The 17,754-nt window shown below is 44.3% G+C and overlaps 2 protein-coding genes and 1 long non-coding RNA gene across 11 annotated transcripts in view; 1 reads left to right on the top strand and 2 right to left on the bottom strand.

Annotated features, from left to right (window-relative positions):
- Nucleotides 1–17,754, bottom strand: part of LOC137468135 (uncharacterized) — a 232,988-nt gene that overhangs the window by 56,701 nt on the left and 158,533 nt on the right. The window lies entirely within an intron of this gene.
- On the bottom strand, nt 1,917–7,924 carry LOC137468133 (carbonyl reductase [NADPH] 1-like). 2 transcript variants are annotated; one of them, XM_068179512.1, is made up of 4 exons: nt 7,789–7,924; nt 6,401–6,720; nt 3,697–3,804; nt 1,917–2,887 (listed from the first exon to the last, which is right to left on the bottom strand). In XM_068179512.1, the coding sequence occupies exons 2-4, from the start codon at nt 6,684–6,686 to the stop codon at nt 2,451–2,453; spliced, it is 831 nt and encodes a 276-aa protein (XP_068035613.1). In that variant the 5' UTR covers nt 6,687–6,720; nt 7,789–7,924; the 3' UTR covers nt 1,917–2,450. The 2 variants fall into 2 exon arrangements, with proteins under 2 accessions (XP_068035613.1, XP_068035614.1); XM_068179513.1 differs by having other exon boundaries at nt 7,785–7,915.
- SETD4 (SET domain containing 4) lies at nt 7,864–16,687 on the top strand. 8 transcript variants are annotated; one of them, XM_068179503.1, is made up of 11 exons: nt 7,865–8,004; nt 8,880–8,982; nt 9,420–9,515; nt 10,295–10,332; nt 10,552–10,640; nt 11,848–12,277; nt 13,122–13,296; nt 13,779–13,860; nt 14,114–14,194; nt 15,294–15,417; nt 15,700–16,687. In XM_068179503.1, the coding sequence occupies exons 2-11, from the start codon at nt 8,913–8,915 to the stop codon at nt 15,832–15,834; spliced, it is 1,320 nt and encodes a 439-aa protein (XP_068035604.1). In that variant the 5' UTR covers nt 7,865–8,004; nt 8,880–8,912; the 3' UTR covers nt 15,835–16,687. The 8 variants fall into 8 exon arrangements, 7 of the variants coding, with proteins under 7 accessions (XP_068035610.1, XP_068035612.1, XP_068035604.1 ...); XM_068179506.1 differs by lacking the exon at nt 7,865–8,004 and adding an exon at nt 8,062–8,186; XM_068179505.1 differs by lacking the exon at nt 7,865–8,004 and adding an exon at nt 8,115–8,215.

Below are 17,754 nucleotides of genomic sequence, written 5' to 3'. Positions count from 1 at the left end.
CTCCAAGCCCCATCCATCCTGGTCTTGGACAATTCCAGGCATGGGGAATTTATAATATCTCTGAACAACGTGTGCCAGGCCTTACCACGCTCACATAAAGAATTTCTTCCCAATATCCAATCCAAACCCGCTCTCTTTGCAGTTCAGGCCATTCCCCCTTGTTCTGACTCCATGGCCCTATGGAAAGCCCCTCTCCAGCTCCCCCGCAGCCCCTTTAGGCTGCTCTGAGGTCACCCCAGAGCCTTCTCTTCTCCAGGCTGGGTTCTACACAAAGTTTTACAGCTCAACAAAACACTCCAGCATGAGTTTACCACCTTTGGTAAAACCTGCAAACCTAGAATTTGGGTGAAGCTAAAACAAAACCCAGCCCAACAAAGCGGATCCTGAATTAGACTTAAGCAGGAGCTTTACAGATCCCAGGGGATACTGAAAAACTAATTTGTATTTAGCACTGGATATTTTCTGGCTGTGGTCAGGGGAGCCAGGATTCTTCCAGGCAGGTCCGTGCACAAAACAAGACCAAGGCGTGTTTGGAATGTTTGGAGATGCCACACAGATGGACACACAGCTTTGAAGCTCAGTGACTCACTTGAGAGATGAAGAGTTAGGCAGGATTCCCCACTGCAGGATTAAGTCTCTTAAAGCTCTGACTAAACCCTGTGTTTTGCTAAGATCCCAGTAACACAACTGGAAGGGCAGACACAAACTGGTTTTACTCTGTGGCACAGCAGCAGGGTTGAGTTACGGAGTAGCAGCCAAAACTTTCACAGCTTTTGTGCAGTTCTTGGCTTCTTTTTTCTTCTGTCATATTGGGATTGAAGGCACTTGAAATTATAGTTTGTGCTCACTCAAATGTTTATTATTCCTTATCAATGTCACAGTCTCACAAACCCTGAGCTCTGCAGCACTTCACTCCAACAAACTAAAAATGGAGCCCATCTCTCTCTCTCCAAGGCCTTTTAAGGATCAACTGTCCAATTAAGAAATGACACCTCAATTATTTTCACTTTTAACCCAATACCCAACCACCCGTGCCCGCAATGGGGACTTTTTTATCCAATTCCACAAAACCACCCAAACCCATGGAGAAGGAGGTGGAGGAGAAGGAGCAGCCTCCACCCTAAAACCTCCATCTTGTTTTATATCTATTGCTGCATCCTAAATCCTTAAACTCTGAGTTTCCCACCCTGTGATATCACACACTTCTGTTCAAACTCCACCCCACAATCCCAGTTCTGTCATTCCATTTTGGAAGCTTCTCCAGGGCCTCAGGTCAGTGCAGTGTTCTCCTGGGGGTCAGGGCCTGGCAGCACAGAAAGTCTGGAATTCTCAGCAGCCAGGGTTCCAACACTTTTGTAATTTTTTCCGCAAAACCCAAGGCCTCTGAGTTTTTTTCTTCCCGGAGAATAGATTACCCTGAGAACTTTTGGCCTTCCCTTCAAGGAGCTCTGGGGCATGACTGATGAGGTAATTCTTCACAAAAACAATGCTCCTGTATGCTTAAAAAACCAATTTATAACCAGCCCTTTGTTCTGTGCTGATAAGCAAGTAATAATCCCCCACAGTATTTATTCCCAATGCCTTCCACTCCAAGGCTTCCCAACCCAAGCTGTTCTGGGGGAGGCCAATGTCAAAGCCAGCCAGCATCGCCTCCCTGATTCCTGATTAACAATTAACAAGCCCATTATTGACTTGTCATTACTAACAACAGCTTTATGGGCAATTGTTTCCAGCTCCTTCAGCCTCAGAAGAGGCAATTTTTCAACTCTGGGAGTTTGAAAGGCAATAAGCAGCATTTCAGCAAATGTAGAGCTCTCCATATCACTTACAGTTGTCACGGCTGCTATGTGGAGAGCACTTAATTCCGATTTTATTAAGGAAACTTCTGGCTGTGCAATAAAGGAACTGAGGAACACTTTGCTGTGTCAGGTCTGTAGTTTATTTTCTCTGTATCCAATGCAGACATCACAAATCCCAGCCACAAGCTCTGCTGCAGAAAATGAAAATATATTTTCTGACTTTATAATTTTTTAGTACCAGAATAATTAAGTACCAGAATATAAATCAGTAATTATTTATTGATATATTAATAACACCAACTTATTATGTTTGGCTATAAATGGTGGATCAGTGCTATTTTTATTTTCACCTAATTCCATTTAGTTTTGACAGTAACAAAAGTCTGTCCAACAGTGATTCTGATCTTGAGTCTCCCCCCAGAGAGATCACAGCAGCTCTAGAACAACCCCATCCTCTTTAGAAAATCCTGTGCAGCCTCCACAACAGCTCTGGATCCTGGAAAATTCTACTGTGATGAGAGATAAGGCACCTGCTTCCTCATCCCAGCTCCATGAGACCCATGCCAGGGGAGAGGGAAAAGGGAATGAAGGAATTAGGAATGAAATCAGGAAAATGAGCTCAGCCCCCTTTCCATCCCCAGCTCCCTGAGCTCACCAGGCTTTGACAGTTTTGTCACTGACAAATTGGCCATGAGGAGCATCAGCACTGGAAGGCAAAAGGGCCAAATAAACGGGGGTCTCAGCCCCCTCATCTGGGGACTTGGTGGCCTTGGGACCTGCCATGTCTGTCCTGACCCAGCCAGGGCAGCAGGCATTGAGGAGGATGTGGTCACCTTTCCTCTGCTCGTTTAACAGCCGCGCTTGGATCCTGGACAAGACAGTCACCCCGATTTTGGACACCCCATAGGCAGTGTTTGGCCAACCCTCTTTGTCGTGGACATTTCTCTTGGTGTCTTCCACGAACTTAGCCATGAGCTGCACCAGCTCATCCTCAGTGATGGTGTCACTGCGGAATTTCTGCTGGAGCTCCTGGCTGCAGCCTCTCAGGGCTGAGCTGCTCGCCATGCTGGAGACATTCACCACCCGACCTGAAAAGAGAATAAAAACTGATTATTTTCACACATTTTAAGCTCACACTGAAGTGAGGCTGCTCTCCAGTTCTGGATTCACTCCTCAGGTGAGTATCTGTAAAATATTTTAGGTGGGTTGTTTTGCAGAGCTCCTGGAAAATCTGATTAACTCAATGTTCTGGTTTCTAATAAATACCATGAGAGGTATTTTAAGGTGTGAACATACAAAAGTTTCAGATAAACCTCCAAGAAACAACTTCACAATCAGCAGGTACACTCCTACTACAGTTGAAATAACACCTGGAGATTTACAAATTTAAAGATTTATCTCCAAGCACTTCAGTAAGAGGAACAAGTCAGCTGAATCAGTAAATCACTTATCATCTCCAAAATTATGCTGCACTGTTTCCTCTCTTTCCTGCTACTTCACAGCCATTCTGGTGGTGAATTTGGGGATTTAATCTTAAAAGCCACAGAAATTAATCCTGTTATTGACACTATTAACATCAGTCATCCTTCACTGTAGTACAAGAGGACTAGACTGCAACTTTGGCACTGTTTCCCTTCTCCCCAAAATTCACACACTCTGTTTATTCCTTCTCCCTCAGGAAATAAAAACCTGTTTTTCATCTACTTGACTTCTTTTTTCCTTGAAAACCTCGATGTATTTAAATATTAGGAGAGACTACATTTCATTTATAGCAGCAAACACATCACAGCACCACATCTGAAACACTGGTGCAGTGCCTGAGACTGGACAGGATTTCCCATTGAAAAGGGCCAAAATTCAAACAAAACTCTTCCTCCACTTGTTATGTTTCACTTACCATAAGGCTTCATGAGAGGCAGCAATTCTGTGCAAACATTCCTGGTTCCAAAAAAGTTTGTCTTCAGTGTAACCTCAGCTTGGACTGCAAATGGAGTGGTGTCATGAACTGGTCATAAGAGGTAGGAAGGAAGGGAAAAAAAAATTAGAATTGTAACACCGTTTGAATAGAAGTTACCAAACCCCAAAAGTTTATCTTAGTTGCTGTTTTTAATAATTAGAAAACAGGCATATGATCACAGACTGGACAGGTGTTTATTGCCTCCAAATCCATGATAATTCAAAAGAGAAATTGTAAAAGGTCATTGTTTGATGTGGTTTTTATTGCAAAACATGCTTGATGACCCACAGTCATTTGTAAATCACTCACTTGCATTTAAATCTCACACATGAAGCCAGATCATGACCCATGGCCAGGGTTATGGCAGAGAGAGAAATAAAATCCTGCGGAACCCCAAATCCTGCTTCCATATCCTTCCTTCCTTGTGAGAGAGAACCTCCTTACACCCCGAACCCCACTCATGTGTCTAACAGGGTATGTGGTAACATCCTGAGCTCCCCTGATTAAAGAAGCTTCATTAGACAACTCTTCCCAGGGAGGCTCGTCCAGAAGACAACCACAGCTCCACCACCATTTGATACAGGAAGTTTCTCCTGGATTAAGGACTTTGCTGGACAAATGCAGCACAAAACCAAAATAACAAAACTTCATGGCAAATCTAATCTTTAGCAGATGCAATAGCACATAATGCTACCATTAAGAAAGGAAAGCATAATTCTGGGATGGCAGCAAAAACTTGGTGAGGCAAGAAACAAGCTTGGGTAAAAATACCAATCTGGGAAGCAAGAATTAAAACTATGAGAGAAGCATCACAGCAAGTTCTTACACAGATGTTACACCCTCTGTGCTTGATACTCACAGCAACAGTTCCTTTATCACATCCTAAGTTGTGTGACTGCTGACTCAGTTGTTGTCAGCTTGAGGAAAGTCAAGGCTAAACATCTGGAAGTGATATTTTAATTGCTGCTGGAATCTTTCCTGAGCACACCCTGAAGCCCAGACAATTAAGAGCTGTCTCCCAATAAGCTGATCTTAAGCAATTTTCCTATAAAGTAACAGGCAAAAGAGTCAGAAGATCATCACTGCACTCCCACTCCATGAGGAGTTCCCTACTCTCTTTCAGTGTGAAGCCATTCCCTCATGGAATGCCCCAATTAGGCCACCCCAAAGCTTCTCCTGGGCAGGTGAACAATGCCAGCTGTGCCAGCCTTTCCTGCCAGCAGAGCTGCTCCATCCCTCTGCTCATCCTGGAGCCTCCTCTGGGCTCTCTGCAGCAGCTCCAGCTCCTCCCTGGGCTGGGACAGGGCTGGGGCAGCTCTGCAGGTGGGCTCTCACCTCTGCGGGCACAGGGCACAATCCCCTCCATAAAACCATCAGCCAGACTTGTGATTTGCTCTGTCAGGAGCAAATTCTGATTCTGGATTTCATACACACAACAAAAATGCATCCTTCCACCTTGAAACTGCTGTGTCTTTCTCACTTTCCCTGCCTTTCTGCCCACTGGGAGGAGAATGGGTTAAATTCTTGCTCAGCACAGCAGGATTTGAGTGGTTGAGAGGTGACTGAATGGCCTGAGAAAGTTCGGGATAGCAAAGCCCACCCAGGGACAATAAAGGTGCTTTTTCATCAGCTGGAATCCCTGAGCTGATAACGCACAGAACAGAGCATGGGGGTGGAGAAGAGAGGAAACACAGCTCCCTGAGGCACAGGGAGACATTCCCAAGGGAGATGGGCTCCCATGGCCCTGCTGGAACTCCTGGGCACTGAGGCAAATAACCCAGGCCAGCCCAGCTGCCCTGTGTGCCTCAACATTTCCATGTGGTGCAAACACAACCCTCCAGGGAAGCATGTTCACACAATCATGGAATTGTTCCAGCTGGAAAAGCTCTCCCAGCCCATGGAGTCCCAGCTGTGCCCGATGCTCACCTTGTCCCCAGCCCAGAGCTCTGAGTGCCACCTGCAGGGATGAGCACTCCAAAGCTCCCTGGGCAGCCCCTGCCAAGGCCTGAGCACCCTTTCCATGGAAAAATTCCTCCTGATGTCCAACCTGACCCTCCCCTGGCACGCTGTTCTCACATCATCCTTAAGATGGGAAGTTTGCCCAAGCAAAAAGCAGCATGGCAGTGGCACAGAAGTGTCGGATGCATCTGTAGGAATGTGCCTCCTGTTGACAGAGGGACCAAATTACCCTTTGTCTCCTTAAAAAGGAAAAAAGTCCACAAGTTTCTCTCCTCAATTTGGTTAAAAGACACCTCACAGGACCTTGGGGACTTCACCTCAAAGCTAAGGATACCCAATTGCACAGAAGCCAAAAGGTCCCACCTAGGTAATTCACTAGAAAAATACGAGAACAAAGGAAATAATCGCTTTTGTGAAGCGTTTTAGCAGGAGCAAGAACCTCTTGCCTTGGCTCGGGTTTTCTCTGCAAAGAGCTTTGTTATTTTGCCTTTTATTAAAACTTTTCTATTTCCAACACTGTCTCAGAAGCCATCCTGCTAACCTTATGCCATCCGAGGTAGCTGAGCTATCTCAGGTGTGATACCTTTCTCTGAGACCTTATGAGACCTGGCTCGAAGAGATCAGTATCATGCATCCACTGCCTTCTCCACAGAACACAGGACTACCCCAACAGAGCACTTCCTACCTTTGAAAACAATGCCAGCGTTGTTCACCAGCACGTTGAGCCCTCCATACTTCTCCTTCAGGAAGTCCCGGAGCGCTCGGATGCTCTGCAGGTCATCGATGTCCAGCTGGTGGAAAAGCGGGCGCAGCCCTTCCTGCTGGAGCTGAGCCACGGCAGCCTGGCCACGGCCGGGATCCCGGCACGTCAGGTACACATCCCCTGGGAACTGCTTGCACAGGGCCCGCACGATGGCCAAGCCAATCCCTTTGTTGGACCCTGTCACCACAGCCACCTGCACGCTGGACATTGTCCCCTAGGAATGTGAGCCAACGTCACGGGAGCTGTCAACAGCAAAGGAAAGTTCAGTCAGACACACAAAACGGCTGCTTGGAAAGGAATTAGAGTGATGGGATGGTTTGGGCTGGAAGTGTCCTTAAAGATCATCTCACTGCCATGGACACATTCCACTATCCCAGGTAGCTCCAAGCCCCATCCAACCTGGCCTTGAACATTTCCAGCAGTGTGGATCCTCCCTGGACAAGTGCTTTTTCTTTAAAATTCTATTTAAAATTCCGCCTTGGATTATGTGAAACTACATTCCTGTGCGAGCCGTGTAAATTCCTAAGGCAACACGAGGTATTCACAGAGAAATCTGGTGTTAGATGTTCTGAAGAAAGGCCAACCGCTGATGGGCAAAAAGAAGAAAACAATGTCTTGACTAAAAAATGCCCGTGACTAATCTTTAGCACTAAATTAACTTTTTGTAGGAGTAAGCTCTTCTGCACTAACACCTCACAGAAAGACTTTCCATCTTTTGGGAATATTCAGTTGGTTCAAGCTCAAGTTTTGCTGAAAACTTCAGGCTCAAAACCTGAGCAACCTGGCTTAATGCAAGGTATCCCTGTGCATGGCAAGGATGATCTTTAAGGTCCCAAACAATATAAAAAAAGGATGGGGTAGCTTTATCTTCCAGGGCCAGGCAGGAGGAGCAGATACAGCCTTTTCGGGGGAAAACAGCAGAGCACAGGCAGGCTACCATGGTTGGTTGTGTAACACAGCATCCGAAAACCTGCCTGCTGCTTTTCTAACCGATACCGTGCATTTAAAGAAGCTGCATTTCCCCCATAAAAACAAGTTCAAACGCTGGTTTTGCCCCCTTTTGCCATTATTACCATCTCTCTTCCAAACTTCCTTGTAACCCTAAGCAGGCATCCAGCGAGTATATACCACTCCGAGAACCTCCAGAGCGACGCCCCAGGGTCAGCAGCGCCCTTCCCACCCCTCCACAAGCCTCCCTCTCTCCCCGCTTCTCTCGTCCCCCTCACGGGAGGGAACCCGCGGGCCGCCATGAACCGCGACACCCTCGGGGGTGAAGGGTCCGGGGGGACACCCAGCACCCCATCACCCACCTCCAGCACCGCGGGCGCCTCTCCCTCGTCCCTCAGCTCCGCACAGCGAGGACAGAACGCGTTACCCTCAAAGCACAGCCACTCGCGAACCGCGGGGAAGGGAGACGGGGACGCCCCTAAGATGGCGCGGCAGCCCCGCCTCAGGGCCGGGAGAGCGGGCGGGGACTCGCGGAGAGGGACAGCGGGGGAATGTGGGTCCTTGCGTCCCCGCAGCAGGTGGGTTTGGGGCTCCGGGCAGCAATTCCAGCCCGGGAGAGATTCGGGAATCACAGTGTGGGCTGGCAGGGGAGGATGCGGCTGTGGCTCCCAGGGGCAGTGCGCGGGGCACGGGCGGTGCCTCAGGAAGTTCCCGCTCCCGCAGCGCTGCCGGGGCCGTTTCTCTCCCTCCCGTCCCGGAGGTTGGTGCCGAGCGGGGAATGGGGGTCTGGTTAGCACGGTTAGCAGTTCTGGGCGTGGGATGGGATGATGGGGGATGGGATTTGGACTCCATGATCTCCGAGGTCTTTGCAACCCGAAGGAATGGGATGGGATGGAGGGCCGGCCTCTGGAGGAGCCCGAGCGCCTGTGGGTGATCCCGGCTCCCTGAGGCCCTCCGTCCTGGCAGGGAAAAGCTGCGCTTTGAGGTTCAGTTCGGGGCAGTTTTGGCAAAAGGAAAGAGATCAGGGAAAGGTTCTTCCCCCAGAGGGGGCTGGCACTGCCCAGGCTCCCCAGGGAATGGGCACGGCCCCGAGGCTGCCAGAGCTCCAGGAGCCTTTGGACAGCGCTGCCAGGGATGCCCAGGCTGGGGTTGTGGGGGTCTGGGCGGGGCAGGGGTGGGACTGGATTATCCCTGTGGATCTTTCCCAACTGGGATATTCCGTAAATCTATGAATATCATCCCATCCCATCCCATCCCATGGGCAGGGACACCTTCCACTGTCCCAGGCTGCTCCCAGCCCCAGTGTCCAGCCTGGCCTTGGGCACTGCCAGGGATCCAGGGGCAGCCCCAGCTGGGATGGGCACCCTGTGCCAGGGCCTGCCCATGCTCACAGTAAGAAATATGACTTTAAATGTTTCTAAATCAGTTATTTTAAAATTTATTTTAAATTCAGGTTGTCTAAAAAAGGCAAAATCTATTGCTTAATATGAAGAAGAGCAGAGGTCGGACAGGTCGAAAGAGAAGAAGAAAACACTTGAAGAGTTTTATGGATGGAGGTATGATCATGCCTGGAAGTTTAATAATAAAATGACCATTTTTTCCTCAAGGTGTCATTTTATTATTTATATTTTCAAAAGCCTATGTGCTTGGAAAATTACATTCATGAATGTTACCTTTTTTTATAGGCAAATATCTGAGCGTTAGTTTACAGTCCAAGCAGAGCATGGTGAATTTTCTGAGCTCACTTTTGTGCCTAATGGCAAATATTACATTATTCTAAAATTCCTTGGACATGCTGAATAACTCACACATTTCTGAGACCTCCCAGTGACCAGAGACCCCAAATTTATTTAGTTCAATCCCTTCTTGCTATTCTGTTATGCTTTAAAATGTCCAGAATACAGTTTTTCTGACCATACAGTAAAATGTTTATATTTCCTTTACTGTCCAACAGAATGCTCTTTATTAGCATTATTTTTTTTTCTATTTTTAGTCAACTGCAGTCACAAGCTGGAATACATTAAGCTTAAGAAGTGGCTAAAAGAGAGAGGCTTTGAAGACAGTAATTTAAGGCCAGCAGAGTTCTGGGGTAATGCTTTACTTATTTATTGATGGTACAGATTTCTGCATCTTCTAAGAATTTTAGATTCTTGCTTTCCTTTTGAATTATGCCCCTGTCTGGCATCAGGAAAAAAAAAAAAAACGGTTACTGATACTCTTCCAAGGATTCTTGGAATCTCAATTTAACATGAAAAAGTACATATGGAGGCCCGAAAAAGCCAAAATTTGAAGTATTAATAACACGGTTTTTGGAATTTAACCTTGTTATAACTTGTTTATCTTTTTATCCCCTAGCAACTTCAGCAGAGAGCTGAGGTTCACTTATACTTTTTAGTATAGGTTTATACTTATATTTTTAAATCTTTCTTTAGGTTATATTTTAAACATTTTGTGGTATTATAGACAGAGCAGAAATAATAGAATGGATCAGAGAAAAATATTGTGACTAGAAATGCTGAAGTTTAGTTAAAACTCTGAAACCAAGAGCTGCAGCTGGTGATGAAAGATGTGCTTGAGGAAAAATGGAGAAAAAGAAGGTGAATAATTGCTATAAGTGGGAGGAAAAAAAGCTGAACAATTGCTAGAACTGGACAACAAATGCTGCAGGATATGCAGGGGAAAGATCCTGAAAAATAAAGAGAATTGGAGAACAAAGAAATGAGGTAAATCTGGAATAGTCACAACTGAATTTATGTTTTGTATGACACAGTGCCTGTTCTTTTAGAGCTCTTCCTTGCTGACCTGATCACAGATCACTGATTTTCCATAACTACATTTATTTACTCCTGCTCTTTGCTCCTTCTTCAGAGACGGGAAGAGGATTGATGACAACAAAAGCTCTTCAGGTGAGTGATGTTGTTTCTAATGCAGCTCTTCAGGATTTTTTTTGCCATTCAATGATTTTTGCAACAAGCAAAGCTCAGAAATCCATTGTGATTGTAATTTCTGACTTTTGGACTGTTGCAGCCATAATGTGAAACCAGCAGTCCCCACAGTAATTAAATGAATCTTTACACTTGATTTTTACTGGTTTTGTGGGTAATTTCTTCCCTCCTCCCTCAAAGGCAGGAGATCTGATTATTTCATTGCCTGAGAAGTGTTTGCTCACCACGGGCACTGTCCTCAGCAGCTGCTTGGGAGGACACATTGAGAAGTAAGTGACAAGTGACACTTGGTGGCCTTTAATGGGGCTTTTTCAGCAGTAATAAATCCTCTGAAGGGGTGGTGGAGCTTTAAACTGAATATCCTGAGTGGTGGCAGCATTTCAGGGATCTGGAATGCTCAGACAGGGAATAAGTTTTAATAGTGAACATCTTCTTTTAGTTTGGCAGAGCTGGAGAGAGAACACAGGCTGGAGCTGGAGCTGCCTCAGAGCCTGCTTGGCCCTAAATGCCAAATAGAAATGGTTTTTTTTGGGAATTTGTGACACTGCTTCATCAGGAGAAGGAAGATAAAACTGGGCTGCAAAGCCAGGGCCTTTTAGAAAATTAGGAACAAATTGGAAATTTGGGAAATTTGGAACAAAGCCCCATGCTGGGCATTGAGTACTTGTGTATCCTAAAAAACCCAACCCAAGGGTGAACCTGAAATTGTTATTAAAACAGCTTTTATTGCTCCTTTGAAATCAGCCAAAGGACTTGGAGATGGACTACAAAGGAGTTTTAAATAGAAGCCATTTATAACTTCCAGAGAGGTCTGAGAGAGGTAAAACACGGCTGTGTTCCTTTCCATCTCACCGCTGTGGGTCTGCTGCATTGCTATTTTCATCAGTTTTTATTTTTATTTCTATTTTATTTTTAGTTTTATTATTTAATTCTATTTTATTTTTTATTATTTAAATTTGTATTTTTTATTATTAAATTATTTTGGTTTTATATTTATTTTTATGTATATTTCTTTTTTATTTTTTTCTATTTATTTTTTTCTATTTATTTTTTTCTATTTATTTTTTATTTTTTATTTTTTATTTTTTATTTTTATTTTTATTTTTATTTAAATTTTATTTTATTTTTATTTTAATGTTATTAATTTAATTTTTAAAATTTTAATTTCTTTTTTATTTTAATTTTTAAGTTTTTATTTTTATTTCAATTTTTATTTTACTTTTAACTATTTTTTACTTGATTTTTATTTTTATTTCTATTTTTTAAATTTTATTTTATTTTTCTATTTTATTTTTATATCCATTTTAATTTTTATTTTTTAGTTTTATTTTAACTTAATTTTTTTTGTTTTAATTTTTTGAATTTTTATTTTTATTTCTGGGTTTTTTTAAATTTAATTTCTTTTATTTTTATTTTAATTTTTCTTTTAATTTTTTTTTTTTTTTTAACTTTTATTTTCTTTTTCTCTTCCAATAGATGGAAGCCCCCCGTGTCTCCTTTGCTGGCACTGTGCACGTTTTTGATAGCAGAGAAACACGCTGGGGAGAAATCTCCATGGAAGCCCTACCTGGATGTTCTACCCAAGGCTTACACTTGCCCTGCTTGTTTGGAACCTGATGTAATAAATCTTCTCCCAAAACCCTTAAAAAAGAAGGCTCAGGAGCAAAAAATGATGATCCAAGAGCTGTTCAAATCTTCCAGAGCTTTCTTCTCTTCCCTGCAGCCTTTATTTGCTGAGAACACAGGAACCATTTTTAATTTCAGTGCTTTGGAGTGGGCTTGGTGCACTATAAATACCAGGACAATCTACATGAAACATCCGCACAGGGAGTGTTTCTCCCTGGAGCCAGATGTTTATGCACTGGCACCATATTTAGATTTGCTAAACCACAGCCCAAATGTTCGGGTAAGAAGCTCAAAATAGATCAGGAAATTTCTTTATTTTTATAAAGTGCACTCTGTCAGTGCCATCTGCATTTCTGTGATGGATGACGAGTGTGGGGAGGGCAGGGAGAGATCTCACGGGGGGGAGAAATGTCTCGGAGTGCCAGGACACAGGGAATGGCTTCCCGCTGCCTCAGGGCAGGGTTAGGTGGGATATTGGGGAAAAATCCTGTCCTGGCAGGGTGGGCAGGGGCTGGGATGGAATTCCCAGAGCAGCTGGGGCTGCCCCTGGATCCCTGGCAGTGCCCAAGGCCAGGCTGGACACTGGGCTGGAGCAGCCTGGCACAGTGGGAGGTGTCCCTGCCGTGGCAGAGGTGGGGTGGGATGTTTAAAGTCCCTCCCAACCCAAACATTCAGTGATTCTGTAATTCAGATGTTTCAGTTGATGCAGCAAAGCCAAGGTGCGGGGAGACCCTACAGTGGCTGGGGGAGATTTGCATCCAAAACAGCTTTTGGGAAGAGCCTCTTGTAGGCATCCCCCTGATCTGCTCCTAAAAGGAAGACAAATTCCTTGTCCTGACACAAATTCCATGGTTCTTGTGTTACTTCACCTCTGGCTGAAGCCTCAGAGCAGCCTGAGGGGAGTGCAGAGAGAATTTCCACCTTCTCTCAGGCTCTGGGTGCCACCACTGAGCTTGGGCAGCACAGGAGAGGCCAAACTCTCTGTGTTTGCAGATCTGAGGTCTCTCCAAGAAGTCCCCACAATTGAACAAGAATTTCAGTCCGCTGGGGTTTCAAAATTCAAAGGTTTGTTTCCTTTTTCACCCTACCAAGAATAAAAACCTTGTATTTTTCACTCCCTGAAGGTCAAGGCTGGGTTTAACGAGCAGACGAGGAGCTATGAAATTTGGACAGATTCACAATGCAAAAGATACCAGGAAGTTTTGATCTGCTATGGACCTCATGATAATCAGAGGCTGCTGCTGGAATATGGATTTGTTGCCATGGACAACCCTCACAGCAGTGTTTATGTCTCAGCAGGTTGGATTTATGGACTGTCTGAGCATTGAAAGGCACAAAAACAGAGAACTGAGTGTGTAAATGCTCAAGAAGTGAAAAAGGGTTTGATGCCTCTTTGCATAAACATTAATTTTTTTTTTCTTAAATAAAAATATTTTTTATAATTTTATTTGTAAAAATTGTGATTATTAACAACATCTGCGTAGAGATTCCAGCTGGATGTCTTAGATTGCACCACTGAGGATTGAAATCCAGACTCCACAAACTGAACTTCCTTGGAGTGTTTCATAACTTAAATTTGAGTCAGGATTTCTGTTATAAGGACACAATAATGGAGAGTGCTGATAGCTTTTGAGAATTCTGAAAAGTTCACCAAAATTTAACAGGTTTTGATCTTAGTCCTACATGAAAAATATGGTTGAAGTATATTTTTTTTTGAATTGATGATTGTGATCTCTCTTACATACAATTTATTTAAATATTTAAACTGTATTTTTCTGCAGATATTCTCCTCAAATATTTCTCACCACTGGACAAGCAGAGAAAGGCCAAAGTTTCCATTCTAAAGGATCATGATTTCCTAGAGTAAGTATCTGTAGTTTTTCTTTTCCTGGTGAGATTTTATTCAGTTTTTATGGGAGTCAGATTCTGCTCCTAGTATCAAAATCCAGCAAAAAAGTACAATTACTTGTTTTTTAGCAAACTCACTGCTTGGGAGTGATGGAGAAGTTGTAAACACCAGTATCAAAGCTGGAGATCTTCCATGGCTGATGTGTCTCAGGAAGAAAACTCACTCTAAAGCTCAGCTTAACTTCATCTCATCCCCTGGGCTTTGCAGGAACCTGACCTTTGGCTGGGAGGGACCATCCTGGAGACTCCTCACAGCCCTCAAGGTGCTGAGTCTGGCAGCAGATGAATTGTAAGTTGGAGCTCCCTGAAGATTTATTTGGTGGATGTGCAGCTGCCTTTTGCTTTGATTTCACGGAGTCACCAAGGTGGGATGAGCCCCTCAGGATCACCCAGTGCCACCCCAGCCCCACCAGCATCACCCCAAACCCTGTCCCCAAGGGCCACATCCAGGCTCCTCTGGGACAATTCCAGTGACTCCAAACCTCCCTGGGCAGTTCATCCCAAGGCCTGACCACTCTGCCAGGGAAATTTTCTTTCCCAATCTCCAACCTGAGCCTGCCCTGGTGCCATTTGAGTCAATTTCCTCTCCTCCTTCCCCTGCCCCTCCTGTCAGGGAGTTGTGGGGAGCAATGAGGTCCCCCCTGAGCCTCCTTTTCTCCAGGCTGAGCCCCCCCAGCTCCCTCAGCTGCTCCTCCCAGGATTTGTTTTCCAACCCCTTCAATATTTTATGTTTCCCCTCACTCTGCTCTCTGCTAGCTGTGAGTGACACTCTGGGACAATTTTTGGATCTCCTGTGTCTGTTTTGTTGACCCCAGGTGAGAAGTGAAAAGAGGAAAGGCAGAGAACAGCACTGACTGTAAACTCACTCCCCTATTGCTGCTTTGGTGATTTTCTTTCTTGTATTTTCCCTTTCTATTTCAAGCTCCAGATATTCCCTCAAGGTTCAGGCTGCAGGCCTTTTTCCTGTTGGTTTGATGAAATTTTAAATGCTCTTAACCTGGCTTGATTTCCTTGAGTCATGTGTTCCACAGGCTGGAATTCCAGGGCCAAGGAGGTTGCTAAAATTCATCTCCAGGGACTCTCAGTGCACTTGGAGCATTTATTCCAAATATCAAATCTGCCTCAAACATCAGGGGTGGAAAATGGTTACCTGCACTTTGCTTGGGATAAATGAAATGAGGGAATAAATTAATGAGAAAAGGCTTCTTCAGAGTTGTTTGTGCTTTGAAGATTCATTGCTGAGTGGAATAAATTGATCTAAGAACTAAAAATAAATCCCTGGGGTGGGTTACGAGCCCAGGTGAGGGCCAGGGCAGCACAGCCACGTTTGGCATCCAGCTGGGGAGTGCAGCAAATAATTCTGTGTTCTTCAACCATTTGGGTTCCAGTGCCTGCTGGAGGAGGATCCTGCTTGGTGACGTCACTTCAGCCAGGAATCAACAGCAGGCTTTGGGTACAGCAGCAAAAATTTGTCAGTTTTTAATAGAGGAGACCCAGCATGTCCTTCTCCAGGTAATTTGGAAAAACAAGGGATCTCAGCTTCCTTTATCAGAACAATGTCATTTTTTGGGTGAGAATTTTGAGGACTTTTCCCTTTCCCTGTTTTTTTTTTTTTTTTTTTTTTTTTTTTTTTTTTTTTTTTACTACTCAATGTGGTATTTCTCTTGTGGAATTCAAAAAACCCACTATTAACATAATCAATAAAATCCTTACAGATTTCCACAAATTTTCTCTTCAGGTCCTATTAAATAATCAAAATTTTGAATCATTTCATCCCATTTGTCTCAACTCCAGATTTCCCAGTTGAAAAGGGACAAAGAGAACCTCAAAAGCCACCTGGCTTTGGTGGAAATGCTGCGCTCAGAAGACCTCAAGATCCTTCAGAAATCAGCTGAGATTCTTGGCAACTTGACTTTAGGAACAACTTGAGCCCCCTGGAGCTGTGACAGCTGTAACTGGTCAGGGATTATTGCCAGATTATTACTATTTTAATGGACCTGAGCAGCCAAGAATAATTTAAGAATTCATCAGAGTAATTTTGTTCTTTGCTGACCTTCACACAAGAGGTTCTGCTGAAGTGGAGAGCTCGAGCTCCTTGGTTTGGAGAAAAGAGAATTTTTTTAAAGGGCATTTCAGGGCAGGACCCTTATCTAAGCTGCAGAAACTGCATTTGGAATTGGGATTCTCTTGTGATTATTTTCCATTATGTGATTTAAAAAAATGCTTATTTTTGTAAATATATTACTTCATTTTCTACAAGCCTTGTCTGTTTTATTTTTCTAAAATCCTTTCTGGAGCTGGAACTCCATTTCTTACATACTTGAGGCCAATTTACCTTCAGATTTGCATAAATTATGTTTTTAGGTCACTTGCCACCATATTTTACACTCTAATCAGTCTCATTAAGGCCTGATCAGTTTAGATTGGATATCAGGATTTTTTTTTTCATGGAAAGGGTTGTTAAACATTGGAACAGGATACCCAGAGAAGAGTCACCCATCCCTGGGAGTGTCCAAAAACGTGGATGTGGCACTTGAGAACTTGGTTTGATGGTGACCATGTGGTGATGGTTGGACTTTGAGTTTAAACTCTTTTCCAGCCTTAAGGATTCTGGAATTTTCTGGCTCTGAAGTGCCTCCAGAGATTCCTTTGGACTTGGGAATGCTGTTCTGTAGGGAATTCTCACCAGTTTGCCTCCAGGTCCTCCTGTGCCACTGACTGGCTCAGCCCTGCCCCTCTGACCGTTTGACCTTCCTTTAATAAACCCCTTTTCATTCTCCAACACCAGCTGTGTTTCTAATTTTACCATTTTATCACAAAATGGTGCCAGAGTTAAAGGAGATAAGGATGCTTGGCTGGTTTATTTCTCTTTTTTTTCCTGAGGATGGTTATTTTAAGAACAGCTCCTGTACAATGTGTCTGGCGAGGTGAATACGAGTTTGACAGAAGTTGATTTGCTTTTGCTGGGGGCTCCACATTTATTCCAGGTGCTTTGGATATGAGCTCTGCTCCTGGAACTCCTACACACTCTCCAGAGAGAGCAGGAAAGAAGGCAGAGCACAGCAATTTATGCGTATATATAAAAATATACCTTAAATTTTAATTTACGCTCAAACCTTTTTGATTAAACCTAAACTATGTGCAAGACAGGGCTGAGAGCTGAGGTGCCTGAGCAAGCAGCAGCCCTGGAGTGCTCTCTACCTGTTTTACAGACTAAATCAAGATTTCAGAGTGAAAATTCTCCCTCTCAGCCTCTATTTTGAGCTGCAAACAGCATCTCCTCAGTGATGTGCTGTTAGCATTTCACTCTGTTCCCTGAGAAAGGATTGAGCTGGGATCTTACTGTGGGAAAAGAAAAAAAAAAAAGCTTGATTTCCCTCTTGGTATCAATTCCCTTTCAGACTCAACCTGTAAATCTGAGCAACAGTGAATAAACTCAGCTTCTGCCCAGGAGTGATACAAACCTGGGCCAGAGCAGGGCAGGGATTTGGATTCTCTCCCAGCTTGTGCAGTGTTACCCAAAAAATGACATTGAGGGGTTGGAGCTTGGCCAAGAGAGGGCAAAAAAACCCCAAAAAAACCTGGGAAAGGGCTGGAAACAAACCCTTGGAGGAGCAGCTGAACTGAGGGGGCTCAGCCTAGAGAAAAGGAGGCTCAGGGGGACCTCATTGATCTGCACAACTTCTGACAGGAGGGGCAGGGAAAGGAGGAGAGGAAATGGCCTCAAATTTCTTCCCTAATTAGATATTAGGGAAAAAAAATCCCTGGCAGAGTGGTCAGGCCTTGGGCTGAGCTGCCCAGGGAGGTTTGGAGTCACTGGAATTGTCCCGGAGGAGCCTGGATTTGGCC

The sequence above is a fragment of the Anomalospiza imberbis genome, chromosome 2, assembly GCF_031753505.1.
Source record: "Anomalospiza imberbis isolate Cuckoo-Finch-1a 21T00152 chromosome 2, ASM3175350v1, whole genome shotgun sequence".
NCBI lineage: Eukaryota > Metazoa > Chordata > Aves > Passeriformes > Viduidae > Anomalospiza > Anomalospiza imberbis.
The sequence above is the reverse complement of the archived record's forward strand: the minus strand, read 5'-3'. Positions and strand labels throughout refer to the sequence as shown.

What these genes read in the sequence shown, in the direction of transcription:
- LOC137468133 (XM_068179512.1), bottom strand. Translation starts at nt 6,686, where the DNA reads ATGTCCAGCGTGCAGGTGGCTGTGGTGACAGGGTCCAACAAAGGGATT. An exon ending in CGCTGGCATTGTTTTCAAAG is followed by an intron (nt 3,805 to 6,400) that starts GTAGGAAGTGCT and finishes TCTTATGACCAG; the next exon opens with TTCATGACACCACTCCATTT. An exon ending in GCCTCTCATGAAGCCTTATG is followed by an intron (nt 2,888 to 3,696) that starts GTAAGTGAAACA and finishes TTCTCTTTTCAG; the next exon opens with GTCGGGTGGTGAATGTCTCC.
- SETD4 (XM_068179503.1), top strand. Translation starts at nt 8,913, where the DNA reads ATGAAGAAGAGCAGAGGTCGGACAGGTCGAAAGAGAAGAAGAAAACAC. An exon ending in GAAGAGTTTTATGGATGGAG is followed by an intron (nt 8,983 to 9,419) that starts GTATGATCATGC and finishes TTCTATTTTTAG; the next exon opens with TCAACTGCAGTCACAAGCTG. An exon ending in CAGTGTTTATGTCTCAGCAG is followed by an intron (nt 13,297 to 13,778) that starts GTTGGATTTATG and finishes ATTTTTCTGCAG; the next exon opens with ATATTCTCCTCAAATATTTC.